Genomic DNA, 19,614 nt, shown 5'->3' with positions numbered 1-19,614 from the left:
GAACACATCTTTAGAATTTTTCCGCCTTGCATCACTGTCCGAGGAATTATGTTTCCATTTTTTTTAATCAACATGGTCTCTGTATTTGTTCTGAGTGGGATAATTGACAGATTCTGGCTGTTCAGGGACAGTGTTAATCTTTTTTAATTTGGTTTGCGTCTTTTTGCTTGCTCTGCATATAAGTCAGCGTAGGTTGTGGTTCACGCAGCATGCTTGCTCTTACTCTTATCTGCTTCTGCTTGAGTTTGTTCACGTGTTAAAAATGAATCTTTCTTCTTTTCCATAATCCTTTACTCAGGTATTACATGTTACAACATCCTAATCAGACACTCATTTTTATTTATTTTATTTAAAGGCACATCAGTTAAGAACAAATTCTTATTTTCAATGGCAGCCTAGGAACAGCGGGTTAACTGCCTGTTCAGGGGCAGAACGACAGATTTGTACCTTGTCAGCTCGGGATATGAACTTGCAACCTTTCGGTTACTAGCCCAACACTCATACCACTAGGCTACCCTGCCGCCCCTCATAATGTACCTGTTTATATATCCTAGATATGTGCCCCACTAACGCCATCTTGGGGTTGGCATTATGCCCATTATCTTAACAGCGTTGGATGAATGACACGACAATAAGCCTCAGAATCTCGTCAGGGTATCTCTGTGCATTAAAATTGCCATCGATAAAATGCAATTGTCTTTGATATCCGTAGCTTATGCCTGACATACCAAAACCCCACCACCACCATGGGGCACTCTGTTCACAACGTTGACATCAGTAAACCGTTCGCCTACACGACGCCATATACATGGTCTGCCATCTGCCCAGTACAGCTGAAACCCGGGATTCATCCGTGAAGAGCATACTTCTCCAGCATGACAGTGGCCATCAAAGGTGAGCATTTGCCCACTGAAGTTGGTTACGATGCTGAACTGCAGTCAAGTCAAGACCCTGGTGAGGACGACGAGCACACAGATGAGCTTCCCTGAGATGGTTTCTGACAGTTTGTGCAGAAATTCTTCGGTTGTGCAAACCGACATCAGCTGTCCAGGTGTCTGGTCTCATACGATCCCGCAGGTGAAGAAGCAAGATGTGGAGGTTCTGGGCTGGTGTGGTTACACGTGGTCTGCGGTTGTGAGGCCGGTTGGACGTACTGCCAAATTCTCTAAAACGAGGTTGAAGATGAATTATGGTAGAGAAATTAACATTCCATTCCCTACCAACAGCTATGGTGGACATTCCTGTAGTCAACATGCCAATTGCACGCTTCCTCAAAACTTGAGACATCTGTGGCATTGTGTTGTGTGACAGAACTGCACATTTTAGAGTAGCCTTTTATTGTCCCAGCACAAGGTGCACCTGTGTAATGGTCATGCTGTTTAATCAGCTTCTTGATATGCCACACTTGTAAAGTGGATGGATTATCTTGGGAAATGAGAAATGCACACTAACAGGGATGCAAACAAATTTGTGCATTAAAATAATAAAAAGCTTTTTGTGTATATGGAACATTTCTGGGATCTTTATTTCAGCTCATGAAACATATGACCAACACTTTACATGTTGCGTTTATATTTCTATTCAGTAGGGTAGTACATACACTATGTAAGGAATACGGTGCCATTTTGGACGTAGCCCGAGAGAAGGCTGCTCTTTTGACACAGCTTGCCTGTGGTGAATGACCACATAGGCCTAGTCAGTGAGGTGAAGGACAAATGATAACTTTCTGTTTCTGTTTGTGTTCGTCCAATCAAATCACAGCGATCTGCATCCTGCCGTGTCTGAACGGTGGGAGGTGTGTGGCGCCCTATCAGTGCGAGTGTCCCACGGGCTGGATGGGGACGCGCTGCCACAGCGGTGAGTGTGTATGTGCATGTGTGTGTATGTGTGTGTGTGTGTGTGTGTGTGTGTGTGTGTGTGTGTGTGTGTGTGTGTGTGTGTGTGTGTGTGTGTGTGTGTGTGTGTGTGTGTGTGTGTGTGTGTGTGTGTGTGTGTGTGTGTGTGTGTGTGTGTGTGTGTGTGTGTGTGTGTGTGTGTGTGTGTGTGTGTGTGTGTGAGGAGCTCAGTGACGTAAGACAGGTCCTTCTCTTATATACTTGCTCACCTGAGGTTTCCCTACCATTTTGTGATGTCTCCCATTGACTTTCTGTAGGGGACCTTAACTTGTATGGAGTGTTTGATAAGACATTTGTACAGAAAATATTATCTTGTTGCCTCTATGGCGACTGTGTTAGATACTGTACATAATGTCAACAGGCTGTCACTGATTAAAGCAGTGAAGCAAAAAGCATGAAACTAAACTTACTTTGAGATGTCACAAATGTGACAAAAGTGTAGCCTGAAATAACAAAGATTTTTCTTTAAACGTTTTTCTTAAAATAAGTAATAGGACTTAATTGCTGACTTAAGACATCTGTCTAAAAGATATACTGAATATTGTTATAGGCTGGTAATGATTGGTGAGAAACTGTTTTTTAAGTGTTGATGACATCAGGGAGAGAATGAATTAATGATCAGAGGTACTTATCCACCCATTCGGTCTGTGTCAGTCACACTGTAAGCTACTGTTGCAGCGGTAATGCTGCGTCCATGAAAACCGATGTGTTTGCTGTGAAAGTCATTGTTCCTTAACAGAGCCCAAAGCAAACGCTGCAATCATCATTGAAGCATGGACAGAAACCTGACCCTGTCCTGTAGAAACAGACTACCTCTCTGATTGTTAGGCTTACTGTTCAATTCTATTCAATAGTACCAATCCCTGAGGGGCAATTACTAAGGCATTGTCAGTGAGTGGCGACATCACAACGTCTGATGTACAGTATGTTACCTTGCTTTGGTTTTTCCACACACGATGACATCCTCCTCTCAATATGGATGTGGTTAATACTGAAACCAAGAAACTAATGTATCTTCTTTTCCATTGCATCTTTGCTCATGTCCTCTTTCTGTGTGAATGTAGTTTTGGTATGCATTTCAGGAGAATATGAATGTGGAAAGCACTACTAATAGTGATCATGTAATTTAACGTAGCAGGTGTAAAAGAAACGCCTGAAACTACATATACAGTTGAAGTCGGAAGTTTACATACACCTTAGCCAAATACATTTCAACTCAGTTTTTCACAATTCCTGACATTTAATCCTAGTAAAGATTCCCTGTCTTAGGTCAGTTAGGATCACCGCTTTATTTTAAGAATGTGAAATGTCAGAATAATAGTAGAGATAATGATTTATTTCAGCTTTAATTCCTCTCATCAAATCAAATCAAATGTATTTATATAGCCCTTTGTACATCAGCTGATATCACAAAGTACTGTACAGAAACCCAGCCTAGAAACCCAGCCAAAAACCCCAAACAGCAAGCAATGCAGGTGTAGAAGCACGGTGGCTAGGAAAAACTCCCTAGAAAGGCCCAAACCTAGGAAGAAACCTAGAGAGGAACCAGGCTATGAGGGGTGGCCAGTCCTCTTCTGGCTGTGCCGAGTAGAGATTATAACAGAACATGGCCAAGATGTTCAAATGTTCATAAATGACCAGCATGGTCAAATAATAATAATCACAGTAGTTGTCGAGGGTGCAGCAAGTCAGCACCTCAGGAGTAAATGTCAGTTGGCTTTTCATAGCCGATCATTAAGAGTATCTCTACCACTCCTGCTGTCTCTAGAGAGTTGAAAACAACAGGTCTGGGACAGGTAGCACGTCCGGTGAACAGGTCAGGGTTCCATATCTGCAGGCAGAACAGTTAAAACTGGAGCAGCAACACGGCCAGGTGGACTGGGGACAGCAAGGAGTCATCATGCCAAGTAGTCCTGAGGCATGGTCCTAGGGCTCAGGTCCTCAGAGAGAAAGAGAGAGAGCATACTTAAATTCACACAGGACACCGGATAAGACAGAAGTACTCCAGATATAACAAACTGACCCTAGCCCCCCGACACATAAACTACTGCAGCGTAAATACTGGAGGCTGACACAGGAGGGGTCAGGAGACACTTTGGCGCCATGTACATTACATTCCCAGTGGGTCAGAAGTTTACATACACTCAATTAGTATTTGGTAGCATTTTGGCCCATTCCTCCTGACAGAGCTGGTGTAACTCGTTCAGGTTTGTTGGCCTCCTTGCTCGCAGACGCTTTTTCAGTTCTGCCCACAAATTTTCTATAGGATGGCCACTCCAGTACCTTGACTTTGTTGTCCTTAAGCCATTTTGCCACAACTTTGGAAGTATGCTTGGGGTCATTGTCCTTTTGGAAGACCCATTTGTGACCAAGCTTTAACTGATGTCTTGAGATGTTGCTTCAATATATCCACATAATTTTCCTACCTCATGATGCCATCTATTTTGTGAAGAGCACCAGTCCCTCCTGCAGAAAAGCACCCTCACAACATGATGCTGCCACCGCCGTGCTTCACGGTTGGGATGGTGTTCTTTGCGTTGCAAGCATCCCCATTTTTCCTCCAAACATAACAATTGTCATTATGGCCAAACAGTTCTATTTTTGTTTCATCAGACCAGAGGACATTTCTCCAAAAAGCACGATCTTTGTCACTATGCGCAGTTGCAAACCGTAGTCTGGCTTTTTTATGTCAGTTTTGGAGCAGTGGCTTCTTTCTTGCTGAGCGGCCTTTCAGGTTATGCCGATATAGGACTTGTTTAATTGTGGATATAGATACTTTTGTAACTGTTTCCTCCAGCATCTTCACAAGGTCGTTTGCTGTTGTTCTGGGATTGATTTGCACTTTTCGCACCAAAGTACATTAATCTATAGGAGACTAAATGAGTTTCCTTCTTGAGTGGTAGGACGGCTGTGTGGTCCCATGGTGTTTATACTTGCGTACTATTGTTTGTACAGATGAACGTGGTACCTTTAGGCGTTTTGAGGTCTTGGCTGATTTCTTTTGATTTTCCTATGATGTTAAACAAAGAGGCGCTGAGTTTGAAGGTAGGCCTTGAAATACATCCACAGGTACACCTCCAATTGACTCTAAAGCCATGACATCATTTTCTGGAATTTTCCAAGCTGATTAAAGGCACAGTCAATTTAGTGTATGTAAACTTCTGACCCACTGGAATTGTGATACAGTGAATTATAAGTGAAATAATCTGTAAACAATTGTTGGAAAAATTACTTGTGTCATGCACACAGCAGATGTCCTAACCGAAAAATGAGTTTTAATGACTCCAACCGAAGTGTATGTAAACTTCCGACTTTAACTGTAGATCCTCTCCACTGGTTTCGACAGGAAGAAAAAAACTAACTGTCGGTGGAGGTTCTCTCTGCACTGTTCAACCAATCCTGTAAATGTGGAGGAGTTAAGTAACAGTGTCACCTTGTTAACGTCCAAAAGCTGTGTCATTGATTACTCATGCGAAAACATCTTAATTTGAAAACTTGATGGTGGAAAAATCATTGGAACAATTTCCATGATTTTATGGGTATTATTTATGGGTATTATGTCCACTTTGGCGGACTATAAGGGTTCTAACGTGTTTTTTTATGAGGAAGTCTTGTGGTTGAGATCCTGATAATGACATTTACTGAATGTGTGTGTGTGTGTCCACACCTGTGTGTGTTTGTGTGTGGGTGAGTGAGTGGGTGTGTGCGAGCTTGTTCGTGTTGAATGAAGGGTTTACAGAGGTCTTGACAGTGTGTGTGTTTTCACAGCGGTGTGCTTGTCGCCCTGTCTGAATGGTGGAAGGTGTATCAGGCCTAACCGGTGTCAATGTAGTCCAGGATGGAACGGGCACGACTGCTCGAGGTGAGAGGACAAACATACACACACGGAGACAGACAGACTCACACTACAAACATAAGTACATCCTCACAAATACACACAAATCCCTTCTCACATTCACACACAAACTGACAATCAACACATGCATGTTCACACAATACTGTACTTACTGTCGTTCCTGCAAATACACATACTAGTACTATCAGACCACCCACAGAACTAGTGTGCTTGAGTATCCCTAGACTGGATAGAATGACAAAGCAACATTTCTCAGGAAATAATATGCACTCCACTTCCTCTTTCACTGAATCAGGCATTGTTTGTGTCATCATTTGAGACGCACACTAGCACAGTATTCCAAAGTGCACTATACAATCTCTCTGTAATATGAGTGGGGGAGAGGAGCACGCTCACCAGACCTGGGTTCAGATACTATTTGAAATTATTTCACATACTTTGCCAGTGCTTGATTGAGCTTGCCTGGCTTAAAGGCTAATAGAATAGTCCCAAAACGGCAAACCCCGCCCATCTGGCATTCTAGGCAGGCTAGAGCAAGCACTCAAAGTATTTGAAAGATTTCAAATAGTAATTGAACCCAGGTGTCTCTCACCTCAGCTCTCCCTCTGTTGGAGGTAGGCCAAGGTGTGGGTGGATAGAGATAGAGGCCCCGTACGTCAGCTTAATTGGAAGTAGATATACAGTACCTGACTGCACCACTCAAACAGAACGCTCTTCTCATCTGACTACGTAGATTTTTTTCCTGACAATGTGAATTCTTGTAATCTCTACCAAATTTTTTTTTTTTAAGTAAAAACTCAGCTTTGGGAGTCAGTTGTGGGAACTCTTAAGCAGTGGAGGCTGGTGGGAGGAGCTATAGAATGATGACGTCATTGTAATGGCTGGAATGGAACGGTATCAAACAGATTTGGAAACCACATTTGACTCCGTTCCATTTAATCCATACCGTTCATTACAATGAGCAGGCCCTCCTATAGCTTCCCCCACCAGCCGCCACTGCCGTCGAGTCCGTTCCAATGTACTGTAACTTAAGGCTGACAGGTATAACTGATTGAGAAACCACTCACTGTCTCCACGGAGTCGTCATGGAACCCATTTGGCTCAGTTACGCTGTAGTGCTATCCATTTATTGTGAAGCTTTCTCACATGGAGAACAGCCAACGGGGCATTTTTAAACCAACAGTCAGCGCAAAACAGGAGGGCACCAATAGGACATCTATACTGGCTAATGGCAATGTTGTTCTCCATTCTCTCAGGCCAAAAGGAAAAGGTTTGGAAATGCTATTAAAAAGCTGCAGTCTAATTTTCTTTTTCTCTCCACTTTACAGGAAAAGAAAATCAGGATATTTTCATTTTTAAGAAGTCCAGCGTGAAAGATCTTGCTCTCAAATGGGAGTTTTGTATAATTATTTCATAATTGTAAACCATGCATTCTCTCAAAAAACAAACCTGATACATTGTAAAATAAAGCTGTATTTTTTCATATAGAAAATCAACAGTATTAACTATATGCTGCTATATACTTGTATGATGTGTAAAAACTGTGATTGTCCAATGTAAACTATTCTCACATTTTTATTAAAGCAGAAAATACAGTACAATGCTCCATTCCCCTTCTTCAGATGCCTAGTGTATCATTAGCCTCTCCTTCACTTTACTTCTAGTCAATAGCCATAGTGCTTGAGATGCATAGGAGGGAGTAAATATGCCATAGTCATTTAGAAGTCTTAATGGTCTATCCCTCCACTGTAGTTACTAAATGAGGCATTACATGATGCTTTAGAACGTATAGAATCTAAAAGGCCAAAACAGACATTTCTAAAATAAATGTTATGCCATCAAAAAAGTCCAATTGGGGATGCTTATGTTAGTCCTTTGTCAAACATGTAGAAGTGTGGCATGAAATAGAATTGTTGTTGCACATCTCACTCCCCCAGAGACCCCAACGGTAAGGGATTCATTACTGACCGTGACCCTGGAGCAATTAGTGTTAAGTTCCTAGCTCAAGGGCAGAGCAGATTTTTCACCTAGTCGGCTCGGGGATTTGAACTAGCAATGTTTTGTGTACTGGCCAAATGCACGAACCACTAAGCTACCTGCCGCCTAATAATTCTAGATAAACATTAGGATATAAACAAACCATCCAGATGTCACACATGTACTCAATTCTAATCTAGAAGGTTAAATATACAAGTATTGACTACACCTGCATGCATAGTGCAACACTTACAGTATGTGTCCCATCTTGTCCGTTAACTCATCCATAAAAAGCATGGGAACACCAACCAAATTTCAGAATGAATCTTAATTTATTGAACGCACCAACACAACAGAATATAAACAATACAACATAGCTCTAAGATTTAAAAACAGGTTTATAATATGGTCCTTTTAAAGAGAAACTCCTGAGATGAATAATAACAATACTCATACACTGGAGGATTTAGAGGTATGATTTGGTCTGAACATTTAGAAGAGAAAATAATATAATTAAGACGTACTTTTTTTAACTGAATGTTAGATTGTACATATGGTGGAAACCTTCCATTGAGAGGGAGTTGGAATATGTTTTATAGACATGGTTGGTGGTTGTTTTTCTACAGCGTCAGTGTGTGTGGCAGCATTAGCCTCATGACCTCAGGGCCTTGATCTTCTCCTCCAGCGTGGCTTGGTTGGCCCCAGAAAAATCATCCACCTGGGAACGACACCAGGAGACCTTACAATCACTTTCAATGTACTGTAGCAACGGTTCAAAAACATGGGATAGTATAGTAATATAAACACTATACTACTAGGCCTGTACTAAATCTAACAGTCTTAGTCATATAAAGATTAATGAAAAGACCCACCTTTCCCCCATTCTTGTAGAAATGGAACGTTGGCATGCATTTGATATCACAGTGTTGGGCCACATCCTACAGTAACAGAGAGAGAATGGTGATTTAAACAGACCCTTGTGTTTTTAAACCCCTTATCCATGGGGATAAGGAGCTATGATAAGGTAGTAGTCCAAAAATAGTCAGAGTCTATAATAAAACAGCCATGTGGTTGAGTAACACCCAGTAAGGAAGATCTTAGTTAGGACAACCCTGTCCAGCTTAACTGACTGTGCAGAATGCCTCAAGCCTTCTGTAATCAAGCAAACGAGTAGGTCTTGGAAAACCCCACCATTACACAAAGTGACTCCTTGTAACCACAGCAACCACAGTTTACTGCAAAACAAAGAACCTTTCACTTAAACAGGAAAGCAGGGTCATTAGTAGAGCTGTCCAAGTATGAGTATGAGTTGGAGTCGTGCACCACTAGTTAGACAGCTACTAATGACCCTGCTTTCTCGGTCAACTCAATCTTGGATATTTCTGAAGCGCACTCTACACTGAGCCTAGTCTTTGCCATGTTATAGCCCTATTCGGACAGGTATTAGAGACGTTGGTTATGTGCGTTATTCCAGAAGACGATTCACACAGGGTTAGTCCCCACTCTCCAAACTGTAATTCTGAATTTTATTGACTTTTTTTAAAAAATTGACGGAAACCTGGAGGTTTTTATTGTAGGCGTGAACATATCTAAAACGCCATGTCTAGACGATAATAGGCTACACTGATAACTCGTGCTTGGCTGACAAATGTATAGGTGTCCCCACAATATTAAAACAGCAGAGGGAGAAAAGAAAAAAAGTGATCCTTATTATTTTAGCGATCCATGGTAGACTTCCTAATAACTTAACTATCTTTAAAAGGCTCCCAGTTACATTTAAGCGTCCATATCCCTCATCTGTATTCAGATGACACTGCTGTGTGACTCACCGCTGCGTCGTCAACGTCCACCTTGAGGAAAACCACGTTACTGTTCTCTGGTTTTTCCGACAGCCCCTGTACAGAAGTAAAGAGCAGAGGTTAAAAGGTCATGGGTCAGCAAAACATCCATGGAAAAAGTAGCCTAACACTGTACTGTCTCGTCTCAACCAGTTGACTTGGGCATAACAGCTTGTGTTCATAGTCATAACATACAATTGATAGATAGAGGACGCACACCATTGTTTTGTGGCGGACTTGATTTACACCACCACTAGTGCCATGTAATAGAAGTTTCAGAGGTGACAATGCATCTTTTGAGTCAGTGTAACATGGGTTGCAGGTAGCAGTATCACATCTACAGCTGTGGTAGTGGTGAGAATATGCTTTACTTTGCCCCAAGCCATAATGCCCCAAGTCATGTTCAAATGGACTGAAACTACTGGAGTTGTCCAATAGATAATTTTGTTTTCTGTTTCATTTCAAAATATTTTGCAACGCCTTACTGACAAACATCCTCAGTGGGCTTTTGATTCACCATCGCTCATTAGCATTCTGGTTAGAGACCATATTATGGGTCTTTCACATGATAAGCGCCGAGTCCTGGAGGATGGTCACCAAGACAACACACGACTCAGTCAGAGACAGGGTCAGTGTTCCAAATGCCACCCCATTCCCTATATAGGGCACTACTTTGACCAGAGCCCATATGGACCATGGTCAAAGGTAGTGCACTATGTAGGGAATAGGGTGGCACTTGGGATGCAAGCCAGGGTTCTCTCATTATATCTCTGGCACAGTCCAACCGCTTCAGACAACTCCCACTTGGCATGAGGCCCCTCACTGGAGAACGTCACCCACCATCGCCGATTTTCCGGAAATAATTTCTGTAGTTAGAAACAGATAAGATTAGCGTTCCTACAACATTTTGTAACCAAATTGTGCCATTGTGTGTTTTGTCGCGTTGTTTCTGCCACCGTCTCCTACAACCAAAAGAGGTTCTAGATATGACAGCGCTTACTCACAAAATACGAACACAAATATCCTACCAACAAGACATTAAAACTGTAATATCTTAGGTTTCATCGAGTTGTGGCCGAATGACGACATGAATAACATACAGCTGGCGGGTTATACACTGTCGGCAGCATAGAACAGCAGCCTCTAGTCAGACAAGAGGTGGCGGTCTATGTATATTTGTAAACAGCTGGTGTATGAGATCTAAGGATGTCTCAAGGTTTTGCTCATCTGAGGTAGAGTATCTCATAAGCTGTAGACCACACCATGTACCTAGAGAGTATCTATATTCTTCGTAACTGTCCATTTACCAACACAAACCGATGCTGGCACAAAGACCGCACTCATGGAGCTGTATAAGGCCATAAGCAAACAGGAAAATGCTCATCCAGAGGCGGAGTTCCTAGTGGCCAGGGACTTTAATGCCGGGAAACTTCAATCCTTTTTTATAAATGTCTACCAGCATGTTAAAATGTCCAACCAGAGAAACAAAATAACTCTAGACCACCTTTACTCCACACAGATGCGTACAAAGCGTTCCCTCACCCTTCATTTGGCAAATCTGACCATAATTCAACCTCCTAATTCCTGCTTACAAGCAAAAACTAAAGCAAGAGGCACCAGTGACTCGGTCAATAAAGAAGTGGTCGGATGACGCAGACGCTAAGCTCCAGGATTGTTTTGCTAGCACAGACTGGAATAGGTTCCGTTATTCTTCAAATGGCATTGAGGAGTACACCACAGTCACTGGCTTTATCAATAAGTGCATCGATGACACCATCCCCACAGTGACCGTGTGTACATACACCAACCAGAAGCCATGGATTACAGGCATATCCTCACTGAGCTGAAGTGTAGAGCTGCCGCTTTCAAGGAGCAGGACTCTAACCGGAAGCCATGGATTAAGAAATCCCGCAATGCCCTCCAATGAACCATCAAACAGGCAAAATGTCAATACAGGACTAAGATTTAATTATACTACACCATCTCCGATGCTCGTCGGATGTGGCAGGGCTTGCAAACTATTACAGACTACAAAAAGGAAGCACAGCTGCAAGTTGTCCAATGACACGAGCCTACATGACAAGCTAAATCACTTCTATGCTCGCTTCGAAGCAAGCAACACTGAAGCATGCAACTGGCAAGTGTCTTCACTGATATTTTTTCAACCTGCCCCTGACAGAGTCTGTAATACCAACACGTTTCAAGCAGACCACTATAGTCCCTGTGCCCAAGAACACTAAATGTAACCTGCCCAAATGACTACCAACTAGTAGCACTCCCATCTGTAGCCATGAAGTGCTTTGAAAGGCTGGTCAAGGCTCACAAAACCATTATCCCTAAAATACTAGACCCACTCCAATTTGCATATCGCCCCAACAGATGATGCACTCCACACTGCCCTTTCACACCTGGACAAAAAGGAACACCTATGTGAGAATTCTACTAATTGACTACAGCTCAGCAGTCAACACCATAGTGCCCTCAAAGCTCATCACTAAGCTAAAGGACCCTGGGACTAAACACCTCCCTCTGCAACTGGATCCTGGACTTCCTGACGGGCCACCCCCAGGTGGTATGGGTAGGTAACACATCCGCCATGCTGATCCTCAACACGGGGCCCCTCAGGGGTGCGTAGTCAGTTCCCTCCTGTACTCCCTGTTCACTCACGACTGCACGGGCAGGCACGACTCCAAAACCATCATTAAGTTTGCATACGACACAACTGTTAGGCCTGATCACCGACAACAATGAGACAGCCTATAGGGTGGAGGTCAGAGACCTGGCCGAGTGGTGCCAGGATAACAACCTCTCCGTCAATGTGATCAAGACAAAGGTAATGATTGTGGACTACAGGAAAAGGAGTACCGAGCACACCCCCATTCTCATCGACAGGGTTGTAGTGGAGCAGGTTGTGAGCGTCAAGTTCCTTGGTGTCCACATCACCAACAAACTATCATGGTTCAAACACCTCAAGACAGTTGTGAAGAGGGTATGACAAAGCCTATTTCCCCTCAGGAGACTGAAAATATTTGGCATGGGTCCTCAGATCCTAAAAAGGTTATACAGCTGCAACATCGAGAGCGTCACTGGTTGCATCACTGCCTGGTATGGCAACTGCTCAGCTTCCGACCACAAGGCACTACATATAGGGTAGTGCATACGGCCCAGTACATCACTGGGGCAAAGCTTCCTGCAATCCAGGATTTCTATACCAGGCAGTGTAAGAGGAAGGCCCTAAAAATAGTCAAAGACTCCAGCCACCCTAGTCATAGACTGTTCTCTCTGCTACCGCATGGTAAGCGGCACTGGAGCACCAAGTCAAAAAGGCTTCTCAACAGCTCCTACCCCCATGCCATAAGACTCCTGAACAGCTACCCAGACTATTTGCATTGTCCCCCCCTCTTTTACACTGCTGCTACCCTTTGTCTACTCCCTTTTTCCACCCCAATTTCATGGTAGCCAATTGGTCGTTAGACTTGTCCCATACGGACTCAGGAGTCCAAGGTCGAGAGTCATGCGTCCTCCGAAACACAACCCAATCAAGCTGCACTGTTTCTTGACACAACGCCCACTTAACCAGGGAAGCCAGCCGCACCAATGTGTTGGAAGAAACCCCGTACACACCTGGCGACCATATCAGTGCGCACTGCGCCCGGCCCACCACAGGAGTCGCTAGTGCACGATGGGACATTGACATCCCTTCTGGCCAAAACCATCCCCTAACACGGACAACGCTGGGCCAATTTTGCGCCGCCTCATGGGTCTTCCGGTCGCGGCCGGCTGTGACAGAGCCTGGACTCGAGCCCAGAATCTCTAGTGGCCTTAGACCACTACGCCAATCGGGAGGCCCATACTATTTATTATCTATGCGTAGTCACTTTAATAACTACCTACATATTACCTCGACTGACCTGTACCCCCACATATTGACTGTACTGGTACCCCCTGTATATAGCCTGGCTAATGTTACTTTACTGCTGCTCTTTAATTAACCTACAATGCAGTTAAGAAAGTGTTAAAGGGCATATAAGTAAGTATTTCACTGTAAGGTCTACACCGGTTCTATTCGACACATGACAAATAAAATGTGAAATATAATTTGATGTGATAATTACACCCAAATTGGCCATTTTAATGTTTAAGATTCAAATAATGGCATGGGGGGAGGGGGGGGTCCTTGGGTGGCTTTTTACCATTTATTTGGATTCCTCATGTCCAACTCATTAATAGAAAAAAGTTTGGGCCAAATCAGATCTTAGGTATACATTTATTGAATATTATATGAATCCTATCCATTAAAAAAAGCCAATTTGGGTACAAGCAATTACATTAATTTCTGAGATAAAATAATATTTCAACAAAATAATGTTGCAGGATTGCTAATAAAAATACTATTTCTTGAGCTTTTTTGAGGTTGACTGACCCTAGGGACACATGGACCCATAGACATATATTACATGACCAAGAATATGTGGACACCTGCTCGTCAAACACCTCATTCCAAAATCATGAGCATTAATATAGAGTTGGTCCCCCCTTTGCTGCTATAATAGCCTATACTCTTCTGGGAAGATTTTCCACTAGATGTTAGAATATTGTTGTGGGGACTTGCTGCCATTCAGCCACAAAAGCATTAGTGAGGTTGGGCGATTAGGCCTGGCTTGCAGTTGGCATTCCAATTCATCCCATATGTGTACAATGGGGTTGAGGTCAGGGCTCTGTGCAGGCCAGTCAAAGTCTTCCACACCGATCAACACACCATTTCTATATGGACCTCACTTGTGCATGGGGGCATTGTCATGCTGAAACAAAACAGCCTTCCCAAACTGTTGCCACAAAGTTGTAGGCACAGAATCATCCAGAATGTCATTGTATGATCTAGCGTGAAAATGTCCCTTCACTGGAACTAAGGGGCCTGGCCCGAACCATGAGAGCCCCAAACCATTACTTGGTATTGCGCATGGTGATCTTAGGCTGCTCAGGCCATGGAAACCCATTTCACAAAGCTCCCAAAATGTTACTGTACCGACGTTGCGTTTTTCCAGAGGAAGTTTGGAACTCGGTAGGGAGTGTTGCAACCAAGGACAAACGACTGGTACGCTCTACAGCACTCAGGGGTCCCTTTCTGTGTGCTTGTGAGGCCTACCATTGTTGCGCCTAGAATTTTCCACTTCACAATAACCGCACAGTTGACCGGGGCAGCTCTAGCAGGGCAGAAATTTGACTGACTTGGACGGTGACGGTGCCACATTGACATTGCCACATTGAAAGTCAATGAGCTATTCAGTATGGGCCATTCTACTGCCGATGTTGGTCTATGGCAATTGCATGGATATGTGCTTGATTCTAAACACCTGTCAGCAACATGTGGCTGAAATGGCCAAATCTACTCATTTGAAGGGGTGTCCACATACTTTTGTATATCTAGTGTATATTCTGCATCTGAAATGCATATAGTGGACCCTTTTCAAAAGTAGTGTACTAGGGAGTAGGTCGCCATTTCAGGGGCAGACATCGCTAGGCTGGTAGACCACTCACTTTGAAGAAGGGAGCAATGTTCTTGCAAGGGCCGCACCAGGTGGCTGTGAAGTCCACTACCACCAGCTTGTCTCCTGCTTCTGTCAGGGCACTGAGAAAGGCCTCCTACAGAACAATAGAGTATACAAATAGGTTATTGGCAAACAATGGAGAATATAGAATACTTTATTGGTTGACAGGAACATGATAGTAGGACCTTGCTTAGTGCCAGGACAATAAGAAACATCTTAATCCAACAGTCAAATAAAGTAAAAAGCACACATCTCTGTAGACGAAGCAAACGTCTGTGCATCTTATAATACCACACAAGAGCATGATTTAGTCAATGACTTCAGAGGATTCATTCATCCCATGTCAAGAGCACCACAACAGACATCAGTAATGGACTGCCTATGCTCTCTGTTATCATACACTTGCAATTGACCATCGATGCTCCTCAGGCTCAATTGAGCAGATCACAAGTCCTCTCCAAAGGGAGTCTTATCTATTAAAAGCCCACAATAATTCATGTCAACTCGTTTGAGGCTGGACCAGGAGCCTTGATTGATAGCTTATTTTAACACCACCATCCATACTGCCTGGGTGAGATGCCAACTTCTCAACAATGAAGTCAAAGACTAGCCTCTACCTAGACAAAATAAGTACTCAAGGAGCCTACCGTTACTCCTTTAGGTTCAAGGACCTAATTGAATATATTCAGAGGTAGACTGGCTCTGGCAAGCCAAAAACTCCATCTGTGATTTGATTCTAAATTGCGATACGGTTCTAGAAATGTGAAAGGGATTTATTTTCCTAGCACATCAAAATGTCATTAATGCAAAAAAAAAACACGGTTTTTACAGTCTTCATCACATTTTCAGCCGAGAGTATTTCAGTGACAACACATAAGCTGAATAGGTCTGAAAATGAACTAGTTATCACCAGTTATTGTTGTCCATGGTGATATCATGTCTAACATAGCATGTGTGCCCATGAGCTGCCATGTGTAGCTAGCTGGGTCTCTTGGCATCCACGATTAGCTAGCTAGTTGGCTACTGCATGGTCCCTTCTACTATAGTCATGATCATACTTGCATGGCCAGTGAGAGACAGAACACTAGCTAGCCAACCAGCTATCCTAAATGTGATGGTCACTGGATAAACTAGGAGTTGAATAGTAGCCGGTTGTTGCCACTCATGGTGGAATCATATCTAACCCGCAGGCTCCTGAAACCTAGCATGTCCCCACTCGCTTCAGAGTTTATTTTACACCTTCTACATTATACAAGATATCCACATAGCACATTGGAGGTTATGAAACAACGGAAGCTCATTCAATTTCCTTGAAGAAATCAAAGTGGGCAGAGACCATTGGGCAATGACAGCATTGGCGAGGGACATGAACAGGGCATGACCAAAGTTGGAGAAAGCTGAACTTTATGCAAATACTCTGCGATAGAGTTACTATTGACCAATCAAAGCGGACTTTAGTTTCCAGACGCTACTGGATTGGCTGTTGATACCTAGCCTGCTTGCACCAACATGAGTGTGAAGCAAGCGTGGCTATTACATTTAAACCGGTTAATCTACATAATACAAAAGTAAATGATTTATCATGAGGAACATCATTTAAAAAAAACTTGTAATGCTGCAGACTCAAAAAGGTTAAAAATCTAACTTTTCTGGTTATACATTTTATAAATTCCTGAGGTGTAGTCAATTGAGGACACATGCTCAAGTACACAGTACAAATATGATCAAAAAATTTAATTTGATGACTTTCCTAGCAAACAAACTTGTATAAATAAGGCTTGAAATGACATGCTTTATAAATGTAAAAACATCCCTTTTTCAGGACCTGGTCTTTCAAAGATAATTCGTAAAAATCCAAATAACTTCAGATTTTCATTGTAAAGGGTTTAAACGGTTTCCCATGCTTGTTCAATGAACCACAAACAATTAATCAACATGCACCTGTGGAACGTTCATTAAGACCGTAACAAATTAGACGGTAGGCAATTAAGGTCACAGTTATGAAAACTTAGGACACTAAAGAGGCCTTTCTACTGACTCTGAAAACCACCAAAGACGCCCAGGCTCCCTACTCATCTGCGTGAACATGCCTTAGGCATGCTGCAAGGAGGCATGAGGACTGCAGACAGTGCTACAGGGAGACAGGACAGACAGCTGATCATCAGTGTTCTGCCATTGCCAGAGAAGAACCCGGATCGCAATTCCATTGAGCACGTCTGGGACCTGTTGGATTGGAGGGTGAGGGCTAGGGCCATTCCCCCTAGAAATGTCAGAGAATTTGCAGGTGCCTTGGTGGAAGAGTGGGGTGACATCTCACAGCAAGAACGGTCAAATCTGGTGCAGTCCATGAGGAAGAGATGCACTGCAGTACTTAAAGCAGCTGGTGGCCACACCAGATACTGACTTCTGACTTCCTGAACTCGTTAGAAACTCACCTTTCATCTCACATTTATCTTGTCAGTCTATGACAAACAGAAAGTGTTGTTTTAAAAACACTGAAATCTTTTAGATGAATGGCTATAAAATGTATCTCTAAAATGTGCTGCAGCTCTGAAACCAATCTGCCCTGCGATGTGGGGTTCAGACAGGAGTTGATGGGGAGTCAGAAGCGGGAATGAAATGGTAGGAGGGACATCCCAGCTTCAAGTGGTTTCAGATTTCACATCTACATGGGAACCAGAGCCATCACTCAACACAAGCCATTTCGAGCAATGGTGCTCAGAGATCAATTCATAAGCAAAAACGTCAGTCGAAACCAGTACCAGAACTCTTAGATGTAAGGTCCCCTGTTTTGGGGATCTTAAATCAAAGAGGTAAAATGCACTATGCAGAAATAACAGTTTGCCTAATTGAGTGGAGCTTGAAGGGTGGGACTAAAAACAAGATAACTAATGTATAATATACTGTGGCCATAAAATGTATGCATGTTCAGAACCTCTGTGAAACAGCACAGTTAAAAATATTTGGCAAATATAAATCAAGACTGTATGGTTTTCAGAGATAGATGGCAGAGCTGCTGAAGGATGGGACTAAAAACAGAAAGATAACTATTGTAAAATACACTGCGTCTAAAATGTGTTAAGTGGAAGTAGAAGCCCACATGCTGTGGTCCATTAGCTGACTCCAATTATGGAAACGCTGGTAGGGTTAAGTGAAAATCAATATATTTAAAAAGGTGTGATTGGAAAGGCAGACAACTACATTGACGGAAACGACCATCTGCAATAAAGCTGATCTAACCCCTAATTTTTTTTTTTTATGAGTTTGCCTAGTTTCAGTTTGTGACAAAACAAGCTAACAATGTTGAGAATCATTGTACCATCTGCAGTGAAATATATTTTCTATAACGAAAAATATTATATTTGCACCAGTTTGAAGCTGGTGTAGGCTACAAAACAGAAAGTGAAGGATGCGAAAACGGGAAGCATAGAACACATTCAAGGGATCTAAAGTTTAGACTTGCTTTCAATGACTGACAGATTTATAACTCCCATTTCTATGTGAATTTGGTCGTTTCGCCCAAACAAAAACATTTGATCTAGCCATGTTGATATTTAGCCCGCAAACTATCGAGATTAATACGTTTCCTTGGCCCTTAGGTAGCTAGCTAGTGTTATGGGTGTAAAATGGCATCAACGTGCCATTTTACACCCAACAAATGACATTCAAACAGCTAGTTAGCGGTAAACTAGGAATTAACATTTGATGACAGGCGCGGCGACGGGAACGCTAATCTAAATGCTCTAAACGTTTCAAAACGACCAAACTGAATAGGTCTTACCTTATCGTCAATGACAATAATCATGTTGACAGTACGCAAAGTTACAGCACACTCCTGTAGATGAAAGCAGTTTCCTGGGTGAAGTGTGACAAACCCTGACGGGCTGGGCTTATAAACGCCGCTCATAAGCCCTGCCCTTCGAGGCCAAAGCATGAACAAACTTTTTGATCGGGATGATACATAGAAATATTGTAGCATCTGCTACATGCAACGTATAGGACACATTCTCGGAAATTGTCGTTATTGAAATGTTTTATGTAATTTTCATATTTTATGTGTAGTCTGCAAATCAAGTATGCTAATGACTTGGGTCATGTAGATTTGGTAGTTTATAGTATTTCCTAACATGAATCAAAAGTGATCATACTTGGTTTGAAACAGTATAGTATAAAAACTTAATCTCATCTGCCCACGGGAGATTAATGAATACTGCATGTTGTGTAGTTAGGCAACATGTACAGTAGTTTATTTTACAAGTCATCGTGACTTGACAAATTCCTGGTTTACTACGGTCATGGGATTGGTTGAGAGACCCGGTGATTCAGAAGCGTCCAATAGCGTTGGAGCTGGGAAGTGCATGCGCAGACTCTGGATTTATGCAGCGTTCATGTGCTAATCGGAAGCAGAAATTCGGAAATGTCCGACTTTTCTAACTGGTAATTATACACGTGCCGCGTTGAGCCAGTTAGCATGTTCGACATTTCCGAGTTGCCTACCT

At 42.8% G+C, this 19,614-nt stretch overlaps 2 protein-coding genes across 2 annotated transcripts in view; one reads left to right on the top strand and one right to left on the bottom strand.

Annotated features, from left to right (window-relative positions):
• LOC109896487 (sushi, von Willebrand factor type A, EGF and pentraxin domain-containing protein 1-like) overlaps positions 1-7,352 on the top strand; it is a 133,933-nt gene extending 126,581 nt beyond the window's left edge. The window contains 3 exon segments of the mRNA XM_031832222.1: positions 1,762-1,857; positions 5,664-5,757; positions 7,080-7,352. Coding sequence (XP_031688082.1) covers positions 1,762-1,857; positions 5,664-5,757; positions 7,080-7,110 — 221 coding nt within the window. The 3' untranslated portion in view covers positions 7,111-7,352.
• Positions 7,353-8,037: 685 nt separating this feature from the next.
• Positions 8,038-19,029, bottom strand: LOC109896961 (thioredoxin). Its single transcript, XM_020491436.2, has 5 exons — positions 18,897-19,029; positions 15,105-15,209; positions 9,558-9,623; positions 8,601-8,666; positions 8,038-8,446 (listed from the first exon to the last, which is right to left on the bottom strand). The coding sequence occupies exons 1-5, from the start codon at positions 19,020-19,022 to the stop codon at positions 8,381-8,383; spliced, it is 429 nt and encodes a 142-aa protein (XP_020347025.2). The 5' UTR covers positions 19,023-19,029; the 3' UTR covers positions 8,038-8,380.
• Positions 19,030-19,614: the final 585 nt, after the last annotated feature.

This window comes from Oncorhynchus kisutch, linkage group LG9 (genome assembly GCF_002021735.2).
Source record: "Oncorhynchus kisutch isolate 150728-3 linkage group LG9, Okis_V2, whole genome shotgun sequence".
Taxonomy (NCBI): Eukaryota; Metazoa; Chordata; class Actinopteri; order Salmoniformes; family Salmonidae; genus Oncorhynchus; species Oncorhynchus kisutch.
Note: the sequence above shows the minus strand (reverse complement) of the source record. Positions and strands in the feature narration are given on the sequence as shown.

What these genes read in the sequence shown, in the direction of transcription:
- LOC109896961 (XM_020491436.2), bottom strand. Translation starts at nt 19,022, where the DNA reads ATGAGCGGCGTTTATAAGCCCAGCCCGTCAGGGTTTGTCACACTTCAC. An exon ending in TTATTGTCATTGACGATAAG is followed by an intron (nt 15,210 to 18,896) that starts GTAAGACCTATT and finishes ATTGTTCTGTAG; the next exon opens with GAGGCCTTTCTCAGTGCCCT. An exon ending in TGGACGTTGACGACGCAGCG is followed by an intron (nt 8,667 to 9,557) that starts GTGAGTCACACA and finishes CTGTTACTGTAG; the next exon opens with GATGTGGCCCAACACTGTGA.